The sequence below is a fragment of the Salvelinus namaycush genome, chromosome 8, assembly GCF_016432855.1.
Source record: "Salvelinus namaycush isolate Seneca chromosome 8, SaNama_1.0, whole genome shotgun sequence".
In the NCBI taxonomy this organism is placed as follows: domain Eukaryota; kingdom Metazoa; phylum Chordata; class Actinopteri; order Salmoniformes; family Salmonidae; genus Salvelinus; species Salvelinus namaycush.
Genome location: NC_052314.1, coordinates 5,445,787 through 5,466,762, shown reverse-complemented (window position 1 = coordinate 5,466,762; position 20,976 = coordinate 5,445,787). Strand labels below are relative to the sequence as shown.

General features: G+C 46.3%; 1 protein-coding gene across 1 annotated transcript in view; it reads left to right on the top strand.

The window, feature by feature from the left end:
* LOC120051666 (unconventional myosin-Vc-like) overlaps positions 1–20,976 on the top strand; it is a 38,890-nt gene that overhangs the window by 8,521 nt on the left and 9,393 nt on the right. The window contains exons 12-23 of the mRNA XM_038998557.1: positions 1,563–1,703; positions 2,012–2,134; positions 3,061–3,144; positions 3,399–3,530; positions 4,149–4,246; positions 4,938–5,024; positions 5,252–5,363; positions 8,354–8,565; positions 10,588–10,753; positions 10,864–11,010; positions 11,598–11,885; positions 15,267–15,485. Of these exons, the coding sequence (XP_038854485.1) occupies positions 1,563–1,703; positions 2,012–2,134; positions 3,061–3,144; positions 3,399–3,530; positions 4,149–4,246; positions 4,938–5,024; positions 5,252–5,363; positions 8,354–8,565; positions 10,588–10,753; positions 10,864–11,010; positions 11,598–11,885; positions 15,267–15,485 (1,809 nt within the window). The remainder of the gene's footprint in view (positions 1–1,562; positions 1,704–2,011; positions 2,135–3,060; positions 3,145–3,398; positions 3,531–4,148; positions 4,247–4,937; positions 5,025–5,251; positions 5,364–8,353; positions 8,566–10,587; positions 10,754–10,863; positions 11,011–11,597; positions 11,886–15,266; positions 15,486–20,976) is intronic.

Below are 20,976 nucleotides of genomic sequence, written 5' to 3'. Positions count from 1 at the left end.
AACTTGGTATGTAACCTCACCAAGTCCAAGTCCAACTAGGTATGTAACCTCACCAAGTCTAACTTGGTATGTAACCTCACCAAGTCCAAGTCCAACTAGGTATGTAACCTCACCAAGTCCAACTAGGTATGTAACCTCACCAAGTCTAACTTGGTATGTAACCTCACCAAGTCTAACTTGGTATGTAACCTCACCAAGTCCAAGTCCAACTAGGTATGTAACCTCACCAAGTACAACTAGGTATGTAACCTCACCAAGTCCAACTAGGTATGTAACCTCACCAAGTCCAACTTGGTATGTAACCTCACCAAGTCCAAGTCTAACTTGGTATGTAACCTCACCAAGTCCAACTAGGTATGTAACCTCACCAAGTCCAAGTCCAACTTGGTATGTAACCTCACCAAGTCCAAGTCCAACTTGGTATGTAACCTCACCAAGTCCAACTAGGTATGTAACCTCACCAAGTCCAACTTGGTATGTAACCTCACCAAGTCTAACTTGGTATGTAACCTCACCAAGTCTAACTTGGTATGTAACCTCACCAAGTCCAAGTCTAACTTGGTATGTAACCTCACCAAGTCCAACTAGGTATGTAACCTCACCAAGTCCAAGTCCAACTTGGTATGTAACCTCACCAAGTCCAAGTCCAACTTGGTATGTAACCTCACCAAGTCCAACTAGGTATGTAACCTCACCAAGTCCAACTTGGTATGTAACCTCACCAAGTCTAACTTGGTATGTAACCTCACCAAGTCTAACTTGGTATGTAACCTCACCAAGTCCAAGTCTAACTTGGTATGTAACCTCACCAAGTCCATGTCCAGCTTGGTATGTAACCTCACCAAGTCCAAGTCCAACTAGGTATGTAACCTCACCAAGTCCAAGTCCAACTTGGTATGTAACCTCACCAAGTCCAAGTCCAACATGGTATGTAACCTCACCAAGTCCAAGTCCAACTTGGTATGTGACCTCACCAAATCCAAGTCCAACTAGGTATGTAACCTCACCAAGTCCAAGTCCAACTTGGTATGTAACCTCACCAAGTCCAACTTGGTATGTAACCTCACCAAGTCCAAGTCCAATTTGGTATGTGACCTCACCAAGTCCAAGTCCAACTTGGTATGTAACCTCACCAAGTCCAAGTCCAACTAGGTATGTAACCTCACCAAGTCCAAGTCCAACTTGGTATGTAACCTCACCAAGTCCAAGTCCAACTTGGTATGTAACCCCACCAAGTCCAACTTGGTATGTAACCTCACCAAGTCCAATTTGGTATGTGACCTCACCAAGTCCAAGTCCAACTTGGTATGTAACCTCACCAAGTCCAAGTCCAACTTGATATGTAACCTCACCAAGTCCAAGTCCAACTTGGTATGTAACCTCACCAAGTCCAAGTCCAACTTGGTATGTAACTTCACCAAGTCCAAGTCCAACTATATTTGTCTTACTGTATGTACTAAATACATTGCAATCTTACCCACTAGAGATCTTACAACAAAAACAGCAGTATGGAAAGGTTGAAACAATAATGATTTTTAAAAAAAAATCATGTTTCCTCTCAGCATGTGTTCAAGCTGGAGCAGGACGAGTACATGAAAGAGGATATTCCCTGGACTCTGATAGACTTCTACGATAACCAGCCGGTCATTGACCTGATTGAAGCTAAGATGGGCATCCTGGACCTGCTGGATGAAGAATGCCTGGTGAGACCAATGATGTGTATAACAAGGATGTGTTTAGTTTTTGTATGACAGGACAGTGGGGGAGTAAAGTGGATTATATACAAGGTGGAGGGCGTTTCACACCACACACACACACACACACACACACACACACACACACACACACACACACACACACACACACACACACACACACACACACACACTCATACTCCCTTCACCAGAGACTTTATGCTTTCCAGAGTCGGTAGCTCTACCACTAGACCAGACTGTTGTTATGTATTTGTAACACTGTTCATGTATATTGGAATCCGTCTCTCTCGCTCCAGTTCCCCCAGGGTACAGATCAGAACTGGCTTCAGAAGCTGTATAACTACCTGGCTGACAACCCTCTGTTTGAGAAGCCCAGGATGTCCAACAAGGCCTTCATCATTCAACACTTTGCTGACAAGGTACAATCACAGTCATAGGTACCTTTGAGTTTTACTGTGGTACAATCACAGTCACAGGCACTTTTGAGTTAATGTGGTACATACACAGTCACAGGCACCTTTGAGTTTTACTGTGGTACAATCACAGTCACAGGCACCTTTGAGTTACTGTGGTACAATCACAGTCACAGGCACCTTTGAGTTACTGTGGTAAAATCACAGTCACAGGCACCTTTGCATTACTGTGGAACTCAGCAGGGTTGGACTGAATTCTATTTCAATTCAGTCATTTCAGGAAGCAATTGTATTTTCAGTTTTATTTCCCCGAATTGACTACATTTCAATGGAATTCAATGGAACCTGTAACGGTCGTCGTAATCCTCCTCCTCGGACGAGGAGGAGAGGCGAGAAGGATCAGACCAATACGCGGAGTGGTTTGTGTCCATGATTATTTAATGAAAATAGAATGAACACTTAACATACAAAACAATAAACGTGACAAACCGCAAACAGTCCCGTGTGGTAACGAATACAGACACGCGATACAACCACCCACAAAACACACGTGAAACCCCGGCTGCCTTAGTATGATTCTCAATCAGGGACAAACGATCTACAGCTGCCTCTGATTGAGAATCATACCAGGCCGAACACAAAAACCCCAACATAGAAAAACACACATAGACAACCCACCCCAACTCACGCCCTGACCAACTAAATAAATAAAAGAAAAAGGAACAATAGGTCAGGAACGTGACAGAACCCAACCTTGCTTCTCGATTTTACATCAATGTATAATGTTTTTATAGTTCATAGTTATATTTTCAGGAATTTGTAAAGAAAATATATTTTTCTAATAACTGATTTGAACAGTCTAGTACACCTGTTCACCAACACACACCTACAATCTGTGGCTTTGCTTTGAAATCTGTTTTGTACCGTTACAGGTAGAATATCAATGCTGGGGTTTTCTAGAGAAGAACAGAGACACATTGTATGAAGAGCTGGTGGATACCATGAGAACCAGTAAGGTATTGTTTGCTGTTCCATTCCCATAGTGTTTATTAACACACGGTTGCATGCTTAGTACATTTATATTGTTGTTTAGTACGTGTACATACAGTGGCAAGAAAATGTATGTGAACCCTTTGGAATTACCTGGATTTCTGCATAAATGTTTCATACAATTTGATGTGATCTTCATAAATCCTGCTTCCTCTTTTTCCCTTGATTGACCCATATTGGGCTGTTATGTTTGACTCCTCCTCCTCCGGAACCTTATCAGTTTCCTCTCCTGGCCAACTTCTTCCTGGAGGTGGAGCCAGATGGGTTGGGCAGTAAAGGCATCAAAGTGAGGCCTGCCCGGCCTCGGGTGAAATCAGCCAATAAGAACCACAGGACCACTGTGGGAGAGAAGGTAGGGGACCAACCATGTTTACATAGCTAAGAGGTACATAGTTAATTAAGAGATTAGTGATTAGATACTATGTTAGTGACTGTACCCCATTTGCAATCGACTGTACATCCATCTCCCTCCCTCCCTCCCTCCCTCCCTCCCTCCCTCCCTCCCTCCCTCCCTCCCTCCCTCCCTTTCTCTCTCTCCCTGTCTTTCCTTCCATCTCTCTCCCTCCCTCCCTCCCTCTCCCCCGCCCCCGTCTCTATCTCTCTCTCTCCCTCCCTGTCTTTCCTTCCACCTCCCTCCCTCCCTCCCTCCCTCCCTCCCTCCCTCCCTCCCTCCCTCCCTCCCTCCCTCCCTCCCTCCCTCCCTCTCTATCTCTCTCTCTCCCTCCCTGTCTTTCATTCCATCCCTCTCCCTCCCTCCCTCCCTCCCTCTCTCTCTCTCTCTCTCTCTCTCTCTCTCTCTCCCTCCCTGTCTTTCCTTCCATCTCCCTCCCTCCCTCCCTCCCTCCCTCCCTCCCTCCCTCCCTCCCTCCCTCCCTCCCTCCCTCCCTCCCTCCCTCCCTCCCTCCCTCCCTCCCTCCCTCCCTCCCCCTGTCTTTCCTTCCATCTCTCTCCCTCCCTGACACTTGTGTAGTTCAGCAGTTCTCTGTACCTGCTGATGGAGACTCTGAACGCCACCACCCCTCACTACGTACGCTGCATCAAGCCCAACGAGGAAAAGATGCCGTTTGAGTAAGTAATCAACCAGCATATCTTGCTAAATGTGTAACATGGACCTTAATGTATGTTACAGTTACAGTTCCTTCTGAAGTTTCCACTTTGTGTCATCCTGGACCTGGATATTAGTTATGCATTCAGCCATTTTAATAACCCTGAGTGTTTCATTATGTATCGTCAGCTATGACTCCAAGCAGCTGAGGACCTGGATATTAATAACACTGAGTGTGTCATTATGTATCGTCAGGTATGACTCCAAGCAGCTGAGGACCTGGATATTAATAACACTGAGTGTGTCATTATGTCTCGTCAGGTATGACTCCAAGCAGCTGAGGACCTGGATATTAATAACACTGAGTCTTTCATTATGTCTCGTCAGGTATGACTCCAAGCAGCTGAGGACCTGGATATTAATAACCCTGAGTGTGTCATTATGTCTCGTCAGGTATGACTCCAAGCAGCTGAGGACCTGGATATTAATAACCCTGAGTGTGTCATTATGTCTCGTCAGGTATGACTCCAAGCAGCTGAGGACCTGGATATTAATAACCCTGAGTGTGTCATTATGTCTCGTCAGGTATGACTCCAAGCAGCTGAGGACCTGGATATTAATAACCCTGAGTGTGTCATTATGTATCGTCAAGTATGACTCCAAGCAGCTGACCTGGATATTAATAACCCTGAGTGTGTCATTATGTCTCGTCAGGTATGACTCCAAGCGGGTGGTCCAGCAGCTGAGGGCGTGTGGAGTCCTGGAGACCATTCACATCAGCGCTCAGAGCTACCCTTCCAGGTGTTCCTGACCAGCATCCACACTTCCATACTTCAACAATAACACAACTCGACTTCAACAATAACACAACTCTACGGGCCAGTTTCCCGGATACAGATGAATAATTCCTGGACTAAATGTTTCATAGATCATTACATTTTGTATTCCGGGACTGGGCTTTTATCCGTGTCCAGGAAATCGTCCCTACAAGCTAAACCTTGTATTCACTTACTGTTTTTGATTGTCAGGTGGACGTACATAGAGTTCTACAGCCGGTACAGTATACTGATGAGTCAAGAGGAGCTGGGCCTCAACCACAAGAAACTGGCCTGTAAGACAGTGCTGCAGAGGCTAATTCAGGTGAGGGTGTTAGCCGGTGTGTAGCTGGTTCAAATTCCAGTCCGACAGGGGAACATCTGGTTGGGATTGAATGAGCCGGCAATGGAAAAGTTTGTGGACTAATAAGTAAGGCACATAACTCCTAAACTCCTCCAGGGGTGTTGAGCTGAATTTGATGATGTTGGTGTTTATAACCAGGTTGATCTGTGGTGTTCATAACCAGGTTGATCTGTTGGTGTTTATAACCAGGTTGATCTGTGGTATTTATAACCAGGTTGTTCTGTGGTGTTTATAACCAGGTTGATCTGTGGTGTTCATAACCAGGTTGATCTGTGGTGTTCATATACAGGTTGATCTGTGGTGTTTATAACCAGGTTGATCTGTGGTGTTCATAACCAGGTTGATCTGTGGTGTTTATAACCAGGTTGATCTGTTGGTGTTTATAACCAGGTTGATCTGTGGTGTTCGTAACCAGGTTGATCTGTGGTGTTCATAACCAGGTTGATCTGTTGGTGTTTATAACCAGGTTGATCTGTGGTGTTTATAACCAGATTGTTCTGTGGTGTTTATAACCATGTTGATCTGTGGTGTTCATAACCAGGTTGATCTGTGGTGTTCATATACAGGTTGATCTGTGGTGTTTATAACCAGGTTGATCTGTGGTGTTCATAACCAGGTTGATCTGTGGTGTTTATAACCAGGTTGATCTGTTGGTGTTCATAACCAGGTTGATCTGTGGTGTTTATAACCAGATTGTTCTGTGGTGTTTATAACCAGGTTGATCTGTTGGTGTTTATAACCAGGTTGATCTGTGGTGTTTATAACCAGGTTGATATGTAGTGTTTATAACCAGGTTGAACTGTGGTGTTCATAACCAGGTTGATCTGTGGTGTTTATAACCAGGTTGATCTGTGGTGTTCATAACTAGGTTGATCTGTGGTGTTTATAACCAGGTTGATCTGTGGTGTTTATAACCATGTTGATCTGTGGTGTTTATAACCAGGTTGATCTGTGGTGTTTATAACCAGGTTGATCTGTGGTGTTTGTAACCAGGTTGATCTGTGGTGTTCGTAACCAGGTTGATCTGTGGTGTTCGTAACCAGGTTGATCTGTGGTGTTCGTAACCAGGTTGATCTGTGGTGTTTATAACCAGGTTGATCTGTGGTGTTTATAACCAGGTTGATCTGTGGTGTTTATAACCAGGTTGATCTGTGGTGTTTATAACCAGGTTGATCTGTGGTGTTCATAACCAGGTTGATCTGTGGTGTTCATAACCAGGTTGATCTGTGGTGTTTATAACCAGGTTGATCTGTGGTGTTTATAACCAGGTTGATCTGTGGTGTTTATAACCAGGTTGATCTGTGGTGTTCATAACCAGGTTGATCTGTGGTGTTCATAACCTGGTTGATCTGTGGTGTTCATAACCAGGTTGATCTGTGGTGTTCATAACCAGGTTGATCTGTGGTGTTTATAACCAGGTTGATCTGTGGTGTTCATAACCAGGTTGATCTGTGGTGTTTATAACCAGGTTGATCTGTGGTGTTCATAACCAGGTTGATCTGTGGTGTTCATAACCAGGTTGATCTGTGGTGTTTATAACCAGGTTGATCTGTGGTGTTCATAACCAGGTTGATCTGTGGTGTTCATAACCAGGTTGATCTGTGGTGTTTATAACCAGGTTGATCTGTTGGTGTTTATAACCAGGTTGATCTGTGGTGTTCATAACCAGGTTGATCTGTGGTGTTCATAACCAGGTTGATCTGTGGTGTTCATAACCAGGTTGATCTGTGGTGTTCATAACCAGGTTGATCTGTTGGTGTTTATAACCAGGTTGATCTGTTGGTGTTTATAACCAGGTTGATCTGTGGTGTTCATAACCAGGTTGATCTGTGGTGTTTATAACCAGGTTGATCTGTGGTGTTTGTAACCAGGTTGATCTGTGGTGTTTATAACCAGGTTGATCTGTGGTGTTCATAACCAGGTTGATCTGTGGTGTTCATAACCAGGTTGATCTGTGGTGTTCATAACCAGGTTGATCTGTGGTGTTCATAACCAGGTTGATCTGTGGTGTTTATAGCCAGGTTGATCTGTGGTGTTTATAACCAGGTTGATCTGTGGTGTTCATAACCAGGTTGATCTGTGGTGTTTATAACCAGGTTGATCTGTGGTGTTTATAACCAGGTTGATCTGTGGTGTTTATAACCAGGTTGATCTGTGGTGTTTATAACCAGGTTGATCTGTGGTGTTCATAACCAGGTTGATCTGTGGTGTTCATAACCAGGTTGATCTGTTGGTGTTTATAACCAGGTTGATCTGTGGTGTTCATAACCAGGTTGATCTGTGGTGTTCATAACCAGGTTGATCTGTGGTGTTTATAACCAGGTTGATCTGTGGTGTTTATAACCAGGTTGATCTGTGGTGTTTATAACCAGGTTGATCTGTTGGTGTTTATAACCAGGTTGATCTGTGGTGTTCATAACCAGGTTGATCTGTGGTGTTTATAACCAGGTTGATCTGTGGTGTTTATAACCAGGTTGATCTGTGGTGTTTATAACCAGGTTGATCTGTGGTATTTATAACCAGGTTGATCTGTGGTGTTTATAACCAGGTTGATCTGTGGTGTTTATAACCAGGTTGATCTGTGGTGTTTATAACCAGGTTGATCTGTGGTGTTTATAACCAGGTTGATCTGTGGTGTTTATAACCAGGTTGATCTGTGGTGTTTATAACCAGGTTGATCTGTGGTGTTCATAACCAGGTTGATCTGTGGTGTTCGTAACCAGGTTGATCTGTGGTGTTCGTAACCAGGTTGATCTGTGGTGTTCGTAACCAGGTTGATCTGTGGTGTTTATAACCAGGTTGATCTGTGGTGTTCGTAACCAGGTTGATCTGTGGTGTTTATAACCAGGTTGATCTGTGGTGTTTATAACCAGGTTTATCTGTGGTGTTCATAACTAGGTTGATCTGTACTGATATGGGCTCTTGTCTGATGTCACCCACCTACCCTCCAGGACTCAGACCAGAACAAGTTTGGCCGGACCAAGATCTTCTTCCGAGCGGGTCAGGTGGCCTACCTGGAGAAGCTTCGATTGGACCGTCTCCGAAAGGCATGTCTGACCATCCAGAAGCACGTGAGGGGGTGGAGCCACAGGAGGAAGTTCCTTCGCATGAGGGAGGCGGCTATCGTCCTCCAACAGTACGTCCGTGGACAGCGGCAGATATGGTGAGTGGGAATGTACATCTACTACGGCAGGCAGGTACTACTACAGCAGACAGGTACTACTACAGCAGGTACTACTACAGCAGATACTATTACAGCAAACAGGTGCTACTACAGCAGGTACTACTACAGCAGACAGGTACTACTACAACAGGTACTACTACAACAGGTACTACTACAGCAGGTACTACTACAGCAGACAGGTACTACTACAACAGAAAGGTACTACTACAGCAGGCACTACTACAACAGGTACTACTACAGCAGGTACTACTACAGCAGACAGGTACTACTACAACAGAAAGGTACTACTACAGCAGGTTCTACTACAGCAAACAGGTACTACTACAGCAGGTATTACTACAGCAGACAGGTACTACTACAGCAGACAGGTACTACTACATCAGACAGGTACTACTACAGCAGACAGGTACTAATACAGCAGGTACTACTACAGCAGGTACTACTACATCAGACAGGTACTACTACAGCAGACAGGTACTACTACAGCAGGTACTACTACAGCAAACAGGTACTACTACAGTAGGTATTACTACAGCAGGTACTACTACAGCAGACAGGTACTACTACAACAGGTACTACTACAACAGGTACTACTACATCAGGTACTACTACAGCAGGTACTACTACAACAGACAGGGACTACTACACCAGTTACTACTACAACAGACAGGGACTACTACACCAGTTACTACTGCAGCAGGTACTACTACAGCAGACAGGGACTACTACAGCAGGTACTACTACATCAGGTACTACTACAGCAGGTACTACTACAGCAGACAGGGACTACTACAACAGGTACTACTACATCAGGTACTACTACAGCAGACAGGGACTACTACAGCAGGTACTACTACATCAGGTACTACTACAGCAGGTACTACTACAGCAGGTACTACTACAGCAGGTACTACTACGACAGGTACTTCTACAACAGGCACTACTACTACAGCAGATACTACTACGACAGGTACTTCTACAACAGGCACTACTACTACAACAGGTACTTCTACAACAGGTACTACTACAACAGGTACTACTACAGCAGACAGGTACTACTACAACAGGTACTATTACAACAGGTACTTCTACAACAGGTACTACTCCAGCAGACAGGTACTTCTACAACAGGTACTACTACAACAGGTACTACTACAGCAGACAGGTACTTCTACAACAGGTACTACTACAACAGGTACTACTACAACAGGTACTTCTACAACAGGGACTACTCCAGCAGACAGGGACTACTACAGCAGACAGGTACTACTACAGCAGGTACTACTACAACAGGTACTTCTACAACAGGTACTTCTACAACAGGTACTACTCCAGCAGACAGGGACTACTACAGCAGACAGGTACTACTACAGCAGGTACTACTACAACAGGTACTTCTACAACAGGGACTACTCCAGCAGACAGGGACTACTACAGCAGACAGGTACTACTACAGCAGGTACTACTACAACAGGTACTTCTACAACAGGTACTACTCCAGCAGACAGGGACTACTACAGCAGACAGGTACTACTACAGCAGGTACTACTACAACAGGTACTTCTACAACAGGGACTACTACAGCAGACAGGGACTACTACAACAGGTACTACTACAACAGGTACTACTACAACAGGTACTACTACAGCAGGTACTACTACAACAGGTACTACTACAGCAGGTACTACTACAACAGGTACTACTACAGCAGGTACTACTACAGCAGGTACTACTACAGCAGGTACTACTACGACAGGTACTACTACGACAGGTACTACTACAGCAGGTACTACTACATCACCTTAGTTATCACATGCTGTTATGCATAAACTGTAGTTGTTGTTGTGGTTGTGGTTCTTTTTTTACTTTGTCTTTCCCTCCTCTTCCTCCTCTTCGTCTTCCTCCTCTACAGAAACAGGCCGGCTTCATATCATGCCTATAGCACTTGGGAATTTTGGGATCAGTATAGGAATGATCTCGATCGTCTCTCTGTCTCTCCAGTAAAACGGTGACGGCTGCAGCGTTGAAGCAGGGCTGGGCTGCTGTGGTCATTCAGAGGTACTGGAGAAGTTATCTGACCCGACAGATCTATAGAATGGTCCGTTTCTCCTCTATCATCATCCAAGCCTTCACTAGAGGCTGGATCGCCAGGAAACGCTACAAAAAGGTATTGTGCCTTAATCTCAAATGATTTTATATGGCTGTTTCAATCTACAAACATTTATTAGGTGTTGTATGTGTGCGTCTGTGTATTTGTGTGTGTGTAACACCTCTCAGATGGTGGAGGTGCAGAAAGCAATAATCTTACAGAAGTATGCCCGGGCGTGGCTCGCCAGGAGACGCTTCCAGAGCCTGCGCCGCCTGGTACACAATGTACAGCTCTCCTACAGGTGCCAGCAGCTCAGGAAGAAACTGGAAGATCAGGTAAAAATGTCGCCGACACTGGTACTGACTGAACGTCCCCTAGACCAGGGTTGTGTTCTGAACGTCCCCTAGACCAGGGTTGTGTTCTGAACGTCCCCTAGACCAGGGTTGTGTTCTGAACGTCCCCTAGACCAGGGTTGTGTTCTGAACGTCCCCTAGACCAGGGTTGTGTTCTGAACGTCCCCTAGACCAGGGTTGTGTTCTGAACGTCCCCTAGACCAGGGTTGTGTTCTGAACGTCCCCTAGACCAGGGTTGTGTTCTGAACGTCCCCTAGACCAGGGTTGTGTTCTGAACGTCCCCTAGACCAGGGTTGTGTTCTGAACGTCCCCTAGACCAGGGTTGTGTTCTGAACGTCCCCTAGACCAGGGTTGTGTTCTGAACGTCCCCTAGACCAGGGTTGTGTTCTGTAGGTACAAAAGAAGAAAATGCTTCGAAAGGGTGTGAAACAAACACGGAGTCCAATCAAAAACACAAATTACGTTTTTTCATTTCAAAATGTTTTGAAACGTTTTCTCTTGAGTGCCCTTATGGACATGACCCAGTACTGACCTATGTTTGATTGATGCCCTGCTGTATGTCTCGCCAGGCCAAAGAGAACCGTGGGCTGTTGGAGAGGCTGACAGGTCTGGCCGGTGCTCACGCCCAAGGTCTAGACAAGCTGCGCTGTCTGGAGGCCCAGCTGGGGAAATCAGCCACTGAGAAGGCTTCGCTAGAGGAGCGAGAGAAGAAGAGCAAGGAGGATGCCACGAAGACGATAGCTCAGCTTCAAGAGGAAAAAGACAAATTAATCGTTGAAAAGCAGAACTTGGAAAAAAAGTGTGCAGATTCAGCAACAGAGATGAAAGGTAAGAGGGAGGACATGATGGCTCAGATTGTTTAGAGAGGACATGATGGCTCAGATTGTTTAGAGAGGAAATGATGGCTCAGATTGTTTAGAGAGGAAATGATGGCTCAGATTGTTTAGAGAGGAAATGATGGCTCAGATTGTTTAGAGAGGACATGATGGCTCAGATTGTTTAGAGAGGAAATGATGGCTCAGATTGTTTAGAGAGGAAATGATGGCTCAGTTTGTTCTATCCTCTTTTTAAACCTCATAAAAGTGTGGTCTGTGGTTTAGATCAGGATTGCACTGACATACAGTATATGGTCAATCATTTTACACTGTGATTCACTTCTTTCACTTCCAGACGACTTCGATCAAATCAAGACAACTCTGAAAGAAGATTTGGAACGAGTAGAAAGATTGAGGAAGTAAGAGTTGCTTCATGTACCTCTACTTTTTTCAGACTAAACCAAGCCAAGCTGTACTGTGCCTACCTGGTTACACATCCACCATAGTAGCAGGACCAGTTCTGGTCAGAACAATGTGAAGGGGACTATCTGAGCCAGTACAGTCAGCAGCAGTCCAGTGTGGTTCAGGTCCAGTACAGTGTGGTTCAGGTCCAGTACAGTATGGTTCAGGTCCAGTCCAGTGTGGTTCAGGTCAGCACCAGTACAGTATGGTACAGGTCCAGTACAGTATGGTTCAGCACCAGTCCAGTATGGTTCAGGTCCAGTACAGTGTGGTTCAGGTCCAGTACAGTATGGTTCAGGTCCAGTACAGTATGGTTCAGGTCCAGTACAGTATAGTTCAGGTCCAGTATGGTTCAGATCAGTACCAGTCCAGTATGGTTCAGGTCCAGTACAGTATGGTTCAGGTCCAGTACAGTATGGTTCAGGTCAGCACCAGTACAGTATAGTTCAGGTCCAGTACAGTATGGTTCAGGTCAGCACCAGTCCAGTGTGGTCAGGTCCAGTCCAGTGTGGTCAGGTCCAGTCCAGTGTGGTTCAGGTCCAGTCCAGTATGGTTCAGGTCAGCACCAGTACAGTGTGGTTCAGGTCCAGTACAGTATGGTTCAGGTCAGCACCAGTCCAGTGTGGTCAGGTCCAGTACAGTATGGTTCAGGTCCAGTCCAGTGTGGTTCAGGTCAGCACCAGTCCAGTGTGGTTCAGGTCAGCACCAGTCCAGTATGGTTCAGGTCAGCACCAGTCCAGTATAGTTCAGGTCAGCACCAGTCCAGTATGGTTCAGGTCAGCACCAGTCCAGTGGGGTCAGGTCCAGTACAGTATGGTTCAAGTCCAGTCCAGTATGGTTCAGGTCAGCACCAGTCCAGTATAGTTCAGGTCAGCACCAGTCCAGTGTGGTTCAGGTCGGCACCAGTCCAGCGTGGTCAGGTCCAGTACAGTGTGGTTCAGGTCAGCACCAGTCCAGTGTGGTTCAGGTCAGCACCAGTCCAGTGTGGTTCAGGTCAGCACCAGTCCAGTATGGTCCAGGTCAGCACCAGTCCAGTGTGGTTCAGGTCCAGTACAGTGTGGTTCAGGTCCAGTACAGTATGGTTCAGGTCCAGTCCAGTGTGGTTCAGGTCAGCACCAGTACAGTATGGTTCAGGTCCAGTACAGTATGGTTCAGCACCAGTCCAGTATGGTTCAGGTCCAGTACAGTGTGGTTCAGGTCCAGTACAGTATGGTTCAGGTCCAGTACAGTATGGTTCAGGTCCAGTACAGTATAGTTCAGGTCCAGTACAGTATGGTTCAGATCAGTACCAGTCCAGTATGGTTCAGGTCCAGTACAGTATGGTTCAGGTCCAGTACAGTATGGTTCAGGTCAGCACCAGTACAGTATAGTTCAGGTCCAGTACAGTATGGTTCAGGTCAGCACCAGTCCAGTGTGGTCAGGTCCAGTCCAGTGTGGTCAGGTCCAGTCCAGTGTGGTTCAGGTCCAGTCCAGTATGGTTCAGGTCAGCACCAGTACAGTGTGGTTCAGGTCCAGTACAGTATGGTTCAGGTCAGCACCAGTCTAGTGTGGTCAGGTCCAGTACAGTATGGTTCAGGTCCAGTCCAGTGTGGTTCAGGTCAGCACCAGTCCAGTGTGGTTCAGGTCAGCACCAGTCCAGTATGGTTCAGGTCAGCACCAGTCCAGTATGGTTCAGGTCAGCACCAGTCCAGTGTGGTCAGGTCCAGTACAGTATGGTTCAGGTCCAGTCCAGTATGGTTCAGGTCAGCACCAGTCCAGTATAGTTCAGGTCAGCACCAGTCCAGTGTGGTTCAGGTCGGCACCAGTCCAGTGTGGTCAGGTCCAGTACAGTGTGGTTCAGGTCAGCACCAGTCCAGTGTGGTTCAGGTCAGCACCAGTCCAGTGTGGTTCAGGTCAGCACCAGTCCATTATGGTCCAGGTCAGCACCAGTCCAGTGTGGTTCAGGTCCAGTCCAGTATGGTTCAGGTCCAGTACAGTATGGTTCAGATCCAGTACAGTATGGTTCAGGTCCAGTCCAGTATGGTTCAGGTCCAGTCCAGTGTGGTTCAGGTCAGCACCAGTACAGTATGGTTCAGGTCAGCACCAGTACAGTATGGTTCAGGTCCAGTACAGTATGGTTCAGGTCAGCACCAGTCCAGTGTGGTTCAGGTCCAGTCCAGTATGGTTCAGGTCCAGTACAGTATGGTTCAGGTTCAGTCCAGTATGGTTCAGGTCCAGTCCAGTGTGGTTCAGGTCAGCACCAGTACAGTATGGTTCAGGTCAGCACCAGTCCAGTGTGGTTCAGGTCCAGTCCAGTGTGGTTCAGGTCAGCACCAGTCCAGTATGGTTCAGGTCAGCACCAGTCCAGTCTGGTTCAGGTCCAGTCCAGTATGGTTCAGGTCCAGTACAATATGGTTCAGGTCCAGTACAGTATGGTTCAGGTCCAGTCCAGTATGGTTCAGGTCCAGTCCAGTGTGGTTCAGGTCAGCACCAGTACAGTATGGTTCAGGTCAGCACCAGTCCAGTGTGGTTCAGGTCCAGTCCAGTGTGGTTCAGATCCAGTACAGTATGGTTCAGGTCAGCACCAGTCCAGTGTGGTTCAGGTCCAGTACAGTATGGTTCAGGTCCAGTACAGTATGGTTCAGGTTCAGTCCAGTGTGGTTCAGGTCAGCACCAGTCCAGTATGGTTCAGGTCAGCACGAGTCCAGTGTGGTTCAGGTCAGCACCAGTACAGTGTGGTTCAGGTCCAGTACAGTATGGTTCAGGTCCAGTCCAGTATGGTTCAGGTCAGCACCAGTCCAGTGTGGTTCAGGTCCAGTCCAGTATGGTTCAGATCAGCACCAGTCCAGTATGGTTCAGGTCCAGTACAGTGTGGTTCAGGTCCAGTACAGTATGGTTGAGGTTGGCACAATAGTGTGAAATGGGCACAGGATTGATCTAGTTTTGTTTCTCAGGATTGCAGAGAACAACCTTGACCTGCAGAAGGAGGACCATGAGAAGGAGGTGAAGCTGCAGAAGGAGGACCATGAGAAGGAGGTGAAGCTGCAGAAGGAGGACCATGAGAAGGAGGTGGAGGTTCTGAGGGAGGAGAACAGGAGGCTGAAGGAGGAGAGAGTTGGCCTACAGAGACAGACAGAGGAGGAGGCGCAGGTCAACACTGATCTACAGGACCAGGTCATACAGCTTACCAAGCACGTCAAGGTGAGGGTTCATAGGTCATACAGCTTACCAAGCACGTCAAGGTGAGGGTTCATGGGTCATACAGCTTACCAAGCACGTCAAGGTGAGGGTTCATAGGTCATACAGCTTACCAAGCACGTCAAGGTGAGGGTTCATGGGTCATACAGCTTACCAAGCACGTCAAGGTGAGGGTTCATAGGTCATACAGCTTACCAAGCACGTCAAGGTGAGGGTTCATAGGTCATACAGCTTACCAGGCACGTCAAGGTGAGGGTTCATGGGTCATACAGCTTACCAAGCACGTCAAGGTGAGGGTTCATAGGTCATACAGCTCACCAAGCACGTCAAGGTGAGGGTTCATAGGTCATACAGCTCACCAGGCACGTCAAGGTGAGGGTTCATGGGTCATACAGCTCACCAGGCACGTCAAGGTGAGGGTTCATGGGTCATACAGCTCACCAAGCACGTCAAGGTGAGGGTTCATGGGTCATACAGCTCACCAGGCACGTCAAGGTGAGGGTTCATAGGTCATACAGCTCACCAGGCACGTCAAGGTGAGGGTTCATGGGTCATACAGCTCACCAGGCACGTCAAGGTGAGGGTTCATGGGTCATACAGCTTACCAAGCACGTCAAGGTGAGGGTTCATGGGTCATACAGCTTACCAAGCATGTGAAGGTGAGGGTTCATAGGTCATACAGCTCACCATGCATGTCACGGTGAGGGTTCATAGGTCATACAGCTTACCAAGCATGTCACAGTGAGGGTTCATAGGTCATACAGCTTACCAATCATGTCAAGGTGAGGCTTCATAGGTCATACAGGTTACCAAGCACGTCATGGTAAGGGTTCAAAGGTCATACAGCTTTCCAAGCATGTCAAGGTAAGGGTTCAAAGGTCATACAGCTTGGTTCAGGTCAGCACCAGTCCAGTATGGTTCAAGTCCAGTACAGTATGGTTCAGGTCAGCACCAGCCCAGTGTGGCTTCATAGGTCATACAGCTTACCAAGCACGTCACGGTAAGGGTTCAAAGGTCATACAGCTTTCCAAGCACGTCAAGGTGAGGGTTCAAAGGTCGTACAGCTTTCCAAGCATGTCAAGGTAAGGGTTCAAAGGTCATACAGCTTACCATGCATGTCAAGGTAAGGGTTCAAAGGTCATACAGTTTACCAAGCATGTCAAGGTGAGGGTTCAAAGGTCATGCAGCTTACCAAGCACGTCAAGGTAAGGGTTCATAGGTCATACAGCTCACCAAGCACGTCACGGTGAGAGTTCAAAGGTTGTGCAGCTTTCCAAGTATGTCAAGGTGAGGGTTCAAAGGTCATACAGCTTGGTTCAGGTCAGCACCAGTCCAGTATGGCTTCATAGGTCATACAGCTCACCAAGCACGTCACAGTAAGGGTTCAAAGGTCATACAGCTTACCAAGCATGTCAAGGTAAGGGTAAAGGTTCAAATCAAATCAAACTTGATATAAAGTGCATTTAGAATCGCAACACACTGACATTAAAACAATGATGAAAAAAGATAGAAATCGAAACAATCACTTATTAAAATCCCGACTAAAAGTGATTTAAAAACCTCGAATTGAGTCTGTCCCTCCTACCTGACAGGGCCGTTCCACTACTGAGGTGTTGGTTCTGGAACCGTAAGCAGACCGGCTCCTTGGGAGCGGAGTGCCCTCACGAGCAAGGGCATGGCCATGCAGTGCCTTAAAAGTTCATAGTAAGATATAAAAATCAGACCGATACTTTACAGACAGCCAGTGTAGTGCAGATAAAGTTGGAGTGATGTGCTCATGCCTTGTGTTGGTTAAAATTCCAGCTGCAGTGTTTTGTACAAGATGTAGGCTTCTAATAGTAGAGACTGAGCAGCCAAATCAAATCAAATTTAATTAGTCAAATACACATTTTTAGCAGATGTTATTGCGAGTGTAGCGAAATGCTTATGCTTCTAGATCCGACAGTGCAGCAGTATTTAACAGGTAATATCTAACAATTCCACAACAAAACCAAATATCTAACAAATTCCACAACAAAACCTAATACACACAATCTAGTAAAGGAATGGGATGAGAATATATAAGTATAAAATATATATAGATGGGATAGGGCAGTGTGCAGTGTGATGGCAATTGCATCATCTGTGGACCTATTGGGGCGGTAAGCAAATTGGAGTGGGTCTAGGGTAACAGGTAGGATGGAGGTGAAATGATCCTTGACTAGTCTCTCAAAGCACTTCATGATGACAGAAGTGAGTGCTACGGGGCGATAGTCATTTAGTTCAGTTACCTTAGCTTTCTTGGGAACAGGAACAATGGTGGCCATCTTGAAGCATGTGAGAACAGCAGACTGGGATAGGGATTGATTGAATATGTCCGTAAACACACCAGCCAGCTGGTCTGCGCATGCTTTGAGGACGCGGCTGGGGATGCCGTCTGGGCCGGCAGCCTTGCGAGGGTTAACACGTTTAAATGTTTTACTCACGTCGGCCACAGAGAAGGAGAGCCCAAAGTCTTTGGTAGCGGGCCGTGTCGTTGGCACTCTATTGTCCTCAAAGCGCGCAAAGAAGTTATTTCATTTGTCTGGGAGCAAGACGTCGATGTCTGCGACGGGTCTGGTTTTCTTTTTGTAATCCGTGATTATCTGTAGACCCTGCCACATACGTCTCATGTTTGAGCCGTTGAATTGCGACTCCACTTTGTCTATATACTGACGCTTTACTTGTTTGATTGCCTTACAGAGGGAACAACTACACTGTTTGTATACAGTCATGTTTCCAGTCGCCTTGCCATGATTAAATGCGGTGGTAAGTGCTTTCAGTTTTGCGCGAATGTTGCCATCAATCCACGGTTTCTGGTTAAGGAAGGTTTTAGTAGTCACAGTGGGTACAACATCTCCTATACACTTCCTTATAAACTCGCTCACCGAGTCAGCGTACTGTATAGGTCAATGTTATTGTCTGAGGCTACACGGAACATATCCCAGTCCACGTGATCGAATCAATCTTGAAGCGTGGAATCCGATTGGTCAGACCAGCATTGGATAGACCTTCCTGTTTTAGTTTCTGCCTATAGGAGGGGAGCAACAAGATGGAGTCATGGTCAGATTTGCCAAAAGGAGGGCAGGGGAGGGCCTTGTATGCATCACGGAAGTTAGAGTAGCAGTGGTCGAGTGTGTTACTCTCTCGTGTACTGCAATCGATATGCTGATCGAATTTAGGTAGCCTTGTTCTCAGATTAGCTTTGTTAAAATCCCCACCTACAATAAATGCAGCCTCAGGATATATGGTTTCCAGTTTGCATAAAGTCCAGTGAAGTTCCTTGATGGCCGTCTTGGTATCCGCTTGCTGGGGGATATACACGGCTGTGACGATAACCGAGGAGAGTTCTCTTGGGAGATAATATGGTCAGCATTTGATTGTGAGGAATTCAAGGTCAGGTGAACAAAAGGACTTGAGTTTGTGTATGTTGTTACAATTACACCATGAGTCGTTAATCATGAAGCATACACCCCCCGTGTAACTGGTGTCAAATGGATAGCTAATTAGCGGGGTGTTCACTAATAGCGTTTCAATCGGTGACGTCACTCGCTCTGAGACCTTGAAGTAGTTGTTCCTCTTGCTCTGCAAGGGCCGCGGCTTTTGTTGAGCGATGGGTAACGATGCTTCGTGGGAGGCAGTTGTTGATGTGTGCAGAGGGTCCCTGGTTTGAGCCCAGGTAGGGGCGAGGAGAGGGACAGAAGCAAAGCTGTTACATTGATGCTGTTCACTAGCCATGTCTCCGTGAAACAGAGTATGTTACAATCCTGGATATCTCTTTGGAAAGCAACTCTTGCCCTAATTTCGTCGACTTTGTTAACTAGGGACTGAACGTTAGCGAGTAATATACTTGTGGGTGGTGTGTGGTTGTCAACAGTTAGGCCGGGGTCAAAGGTAACACCAAGGTTTTTAACAACCATGTTTTGGTTTAATGAGGCAACCATCAATGTTGAGAGTGAGGGCTGAGCGTAAAAGCATTGTCAAGGTGAGGGTTCAAAGGTCATACAGCTCACCAAGCAGGTCAAGGTGAGGCCGCAGGGTGAAGGGTTAATGGACTGATATACACTGAAGGCATACAGTGGGGCAAAAAAGTATTTAGTCAGCCACCAATTGTGAAAGTTCTCCCACTTAAAAAGATGAGAGAGGCCTGTAATTTTCATCATAGGTACACTTCAACTATGACAGACAAAATGAGAAAGAAAAATCCAGAAAATCACATTGTAGGATTTTTAATGAATTTATTTGCAAATTATGGTGGAAAATAAGTATTTGGTCACCTACAAACAAGCAAGATTTCTGGCTCTCACAGACCTGTAACTTCTTCTTTAAGAGGCTCCTCTGTCCTCCACTCGTTACCTGTATTAATGGCACCTGTTTGAACTTGTTATCAGTATAAAAGACACCTGTCCACAACCTCAAACAGTCACACTCCAAACTCCACTATGGCCAAGACCAAAGAGCTGTCAAAGGACACCAGAAACAAAATTGTAGACCTGCAACAGGCTGGGAAGACTGAATCTGCAATAGGTAAGCAGCTTGGTTTGAAGAAATCAACTGTGGGAGCAATTATTAGGAAATGGAAGACATACAAGACCACTGATAATCTCCCTCGATCTGGGGCTCCACGCAAGATCTCACCCTGTGGGGTCAAAATGATCACAAGAACGGTGAGCAAAAATCCCAGAACCACACGGGGGGACCTAGTGAATGACCTGCAGAGAGCTGGGACCAAAGTAACAAAGCCTACCATCAGTAACACACTACGCCGCCAGGGACTCAAATCCTGCAGTGCCAGACGTGTCCCCCTGCTTAAGCCAGTACATGTCCAGGCCCGTCTAGAGAGCATTTGGATGATCCAGAAGAAGATTGGGAGAATGTCATATGGTCAGATGAAACCAAAATATAACTTTTTGGTAAAAACTCAACTCGTCGTGTTTGGAGGACAAAGAATGCTGAGTTGCATCCAAAGAACACCATACCTACTGTGAATCATGGGGGTGGAAACATCATGCTTTGGGGCTGTTTTTCTGCAAAGGGACCAGGACGACTGATCCGTGTAAAGGAAAGAATGAATGGGCCATGTATCGTGAGATTTTGAGTGAAAACCTCCTTCCATCAGCAAGGGCATTGCAGATGAAATGTGGCTGGGTCTTTCAGCATGACAATGATCCCAAACACACCGCCCGGGCAACGAAGGAGTGGCTTCGTAAGAAGCATTTCAAGGTCCTGGAGTGGCCTAGCCAGTCTACAGATCTCAACCCCATAGAAAATCTTTGGAGGGAGTTGAAAGTCTGTGTTGCCCAGCAACAGCCCCAAAATATCACTGCTCTAGAGGAGATCTGCATGGAGGAATGGGCCAAAATACCAGCAACAGTGTGTGAAAACCTTGTGAAGACTTACAGAAAACGTTTGACCTCTGTCATTGCCAACAAAGGGTATATAACAAAGTATTGAGATAAACTTTTGTTATTGACCA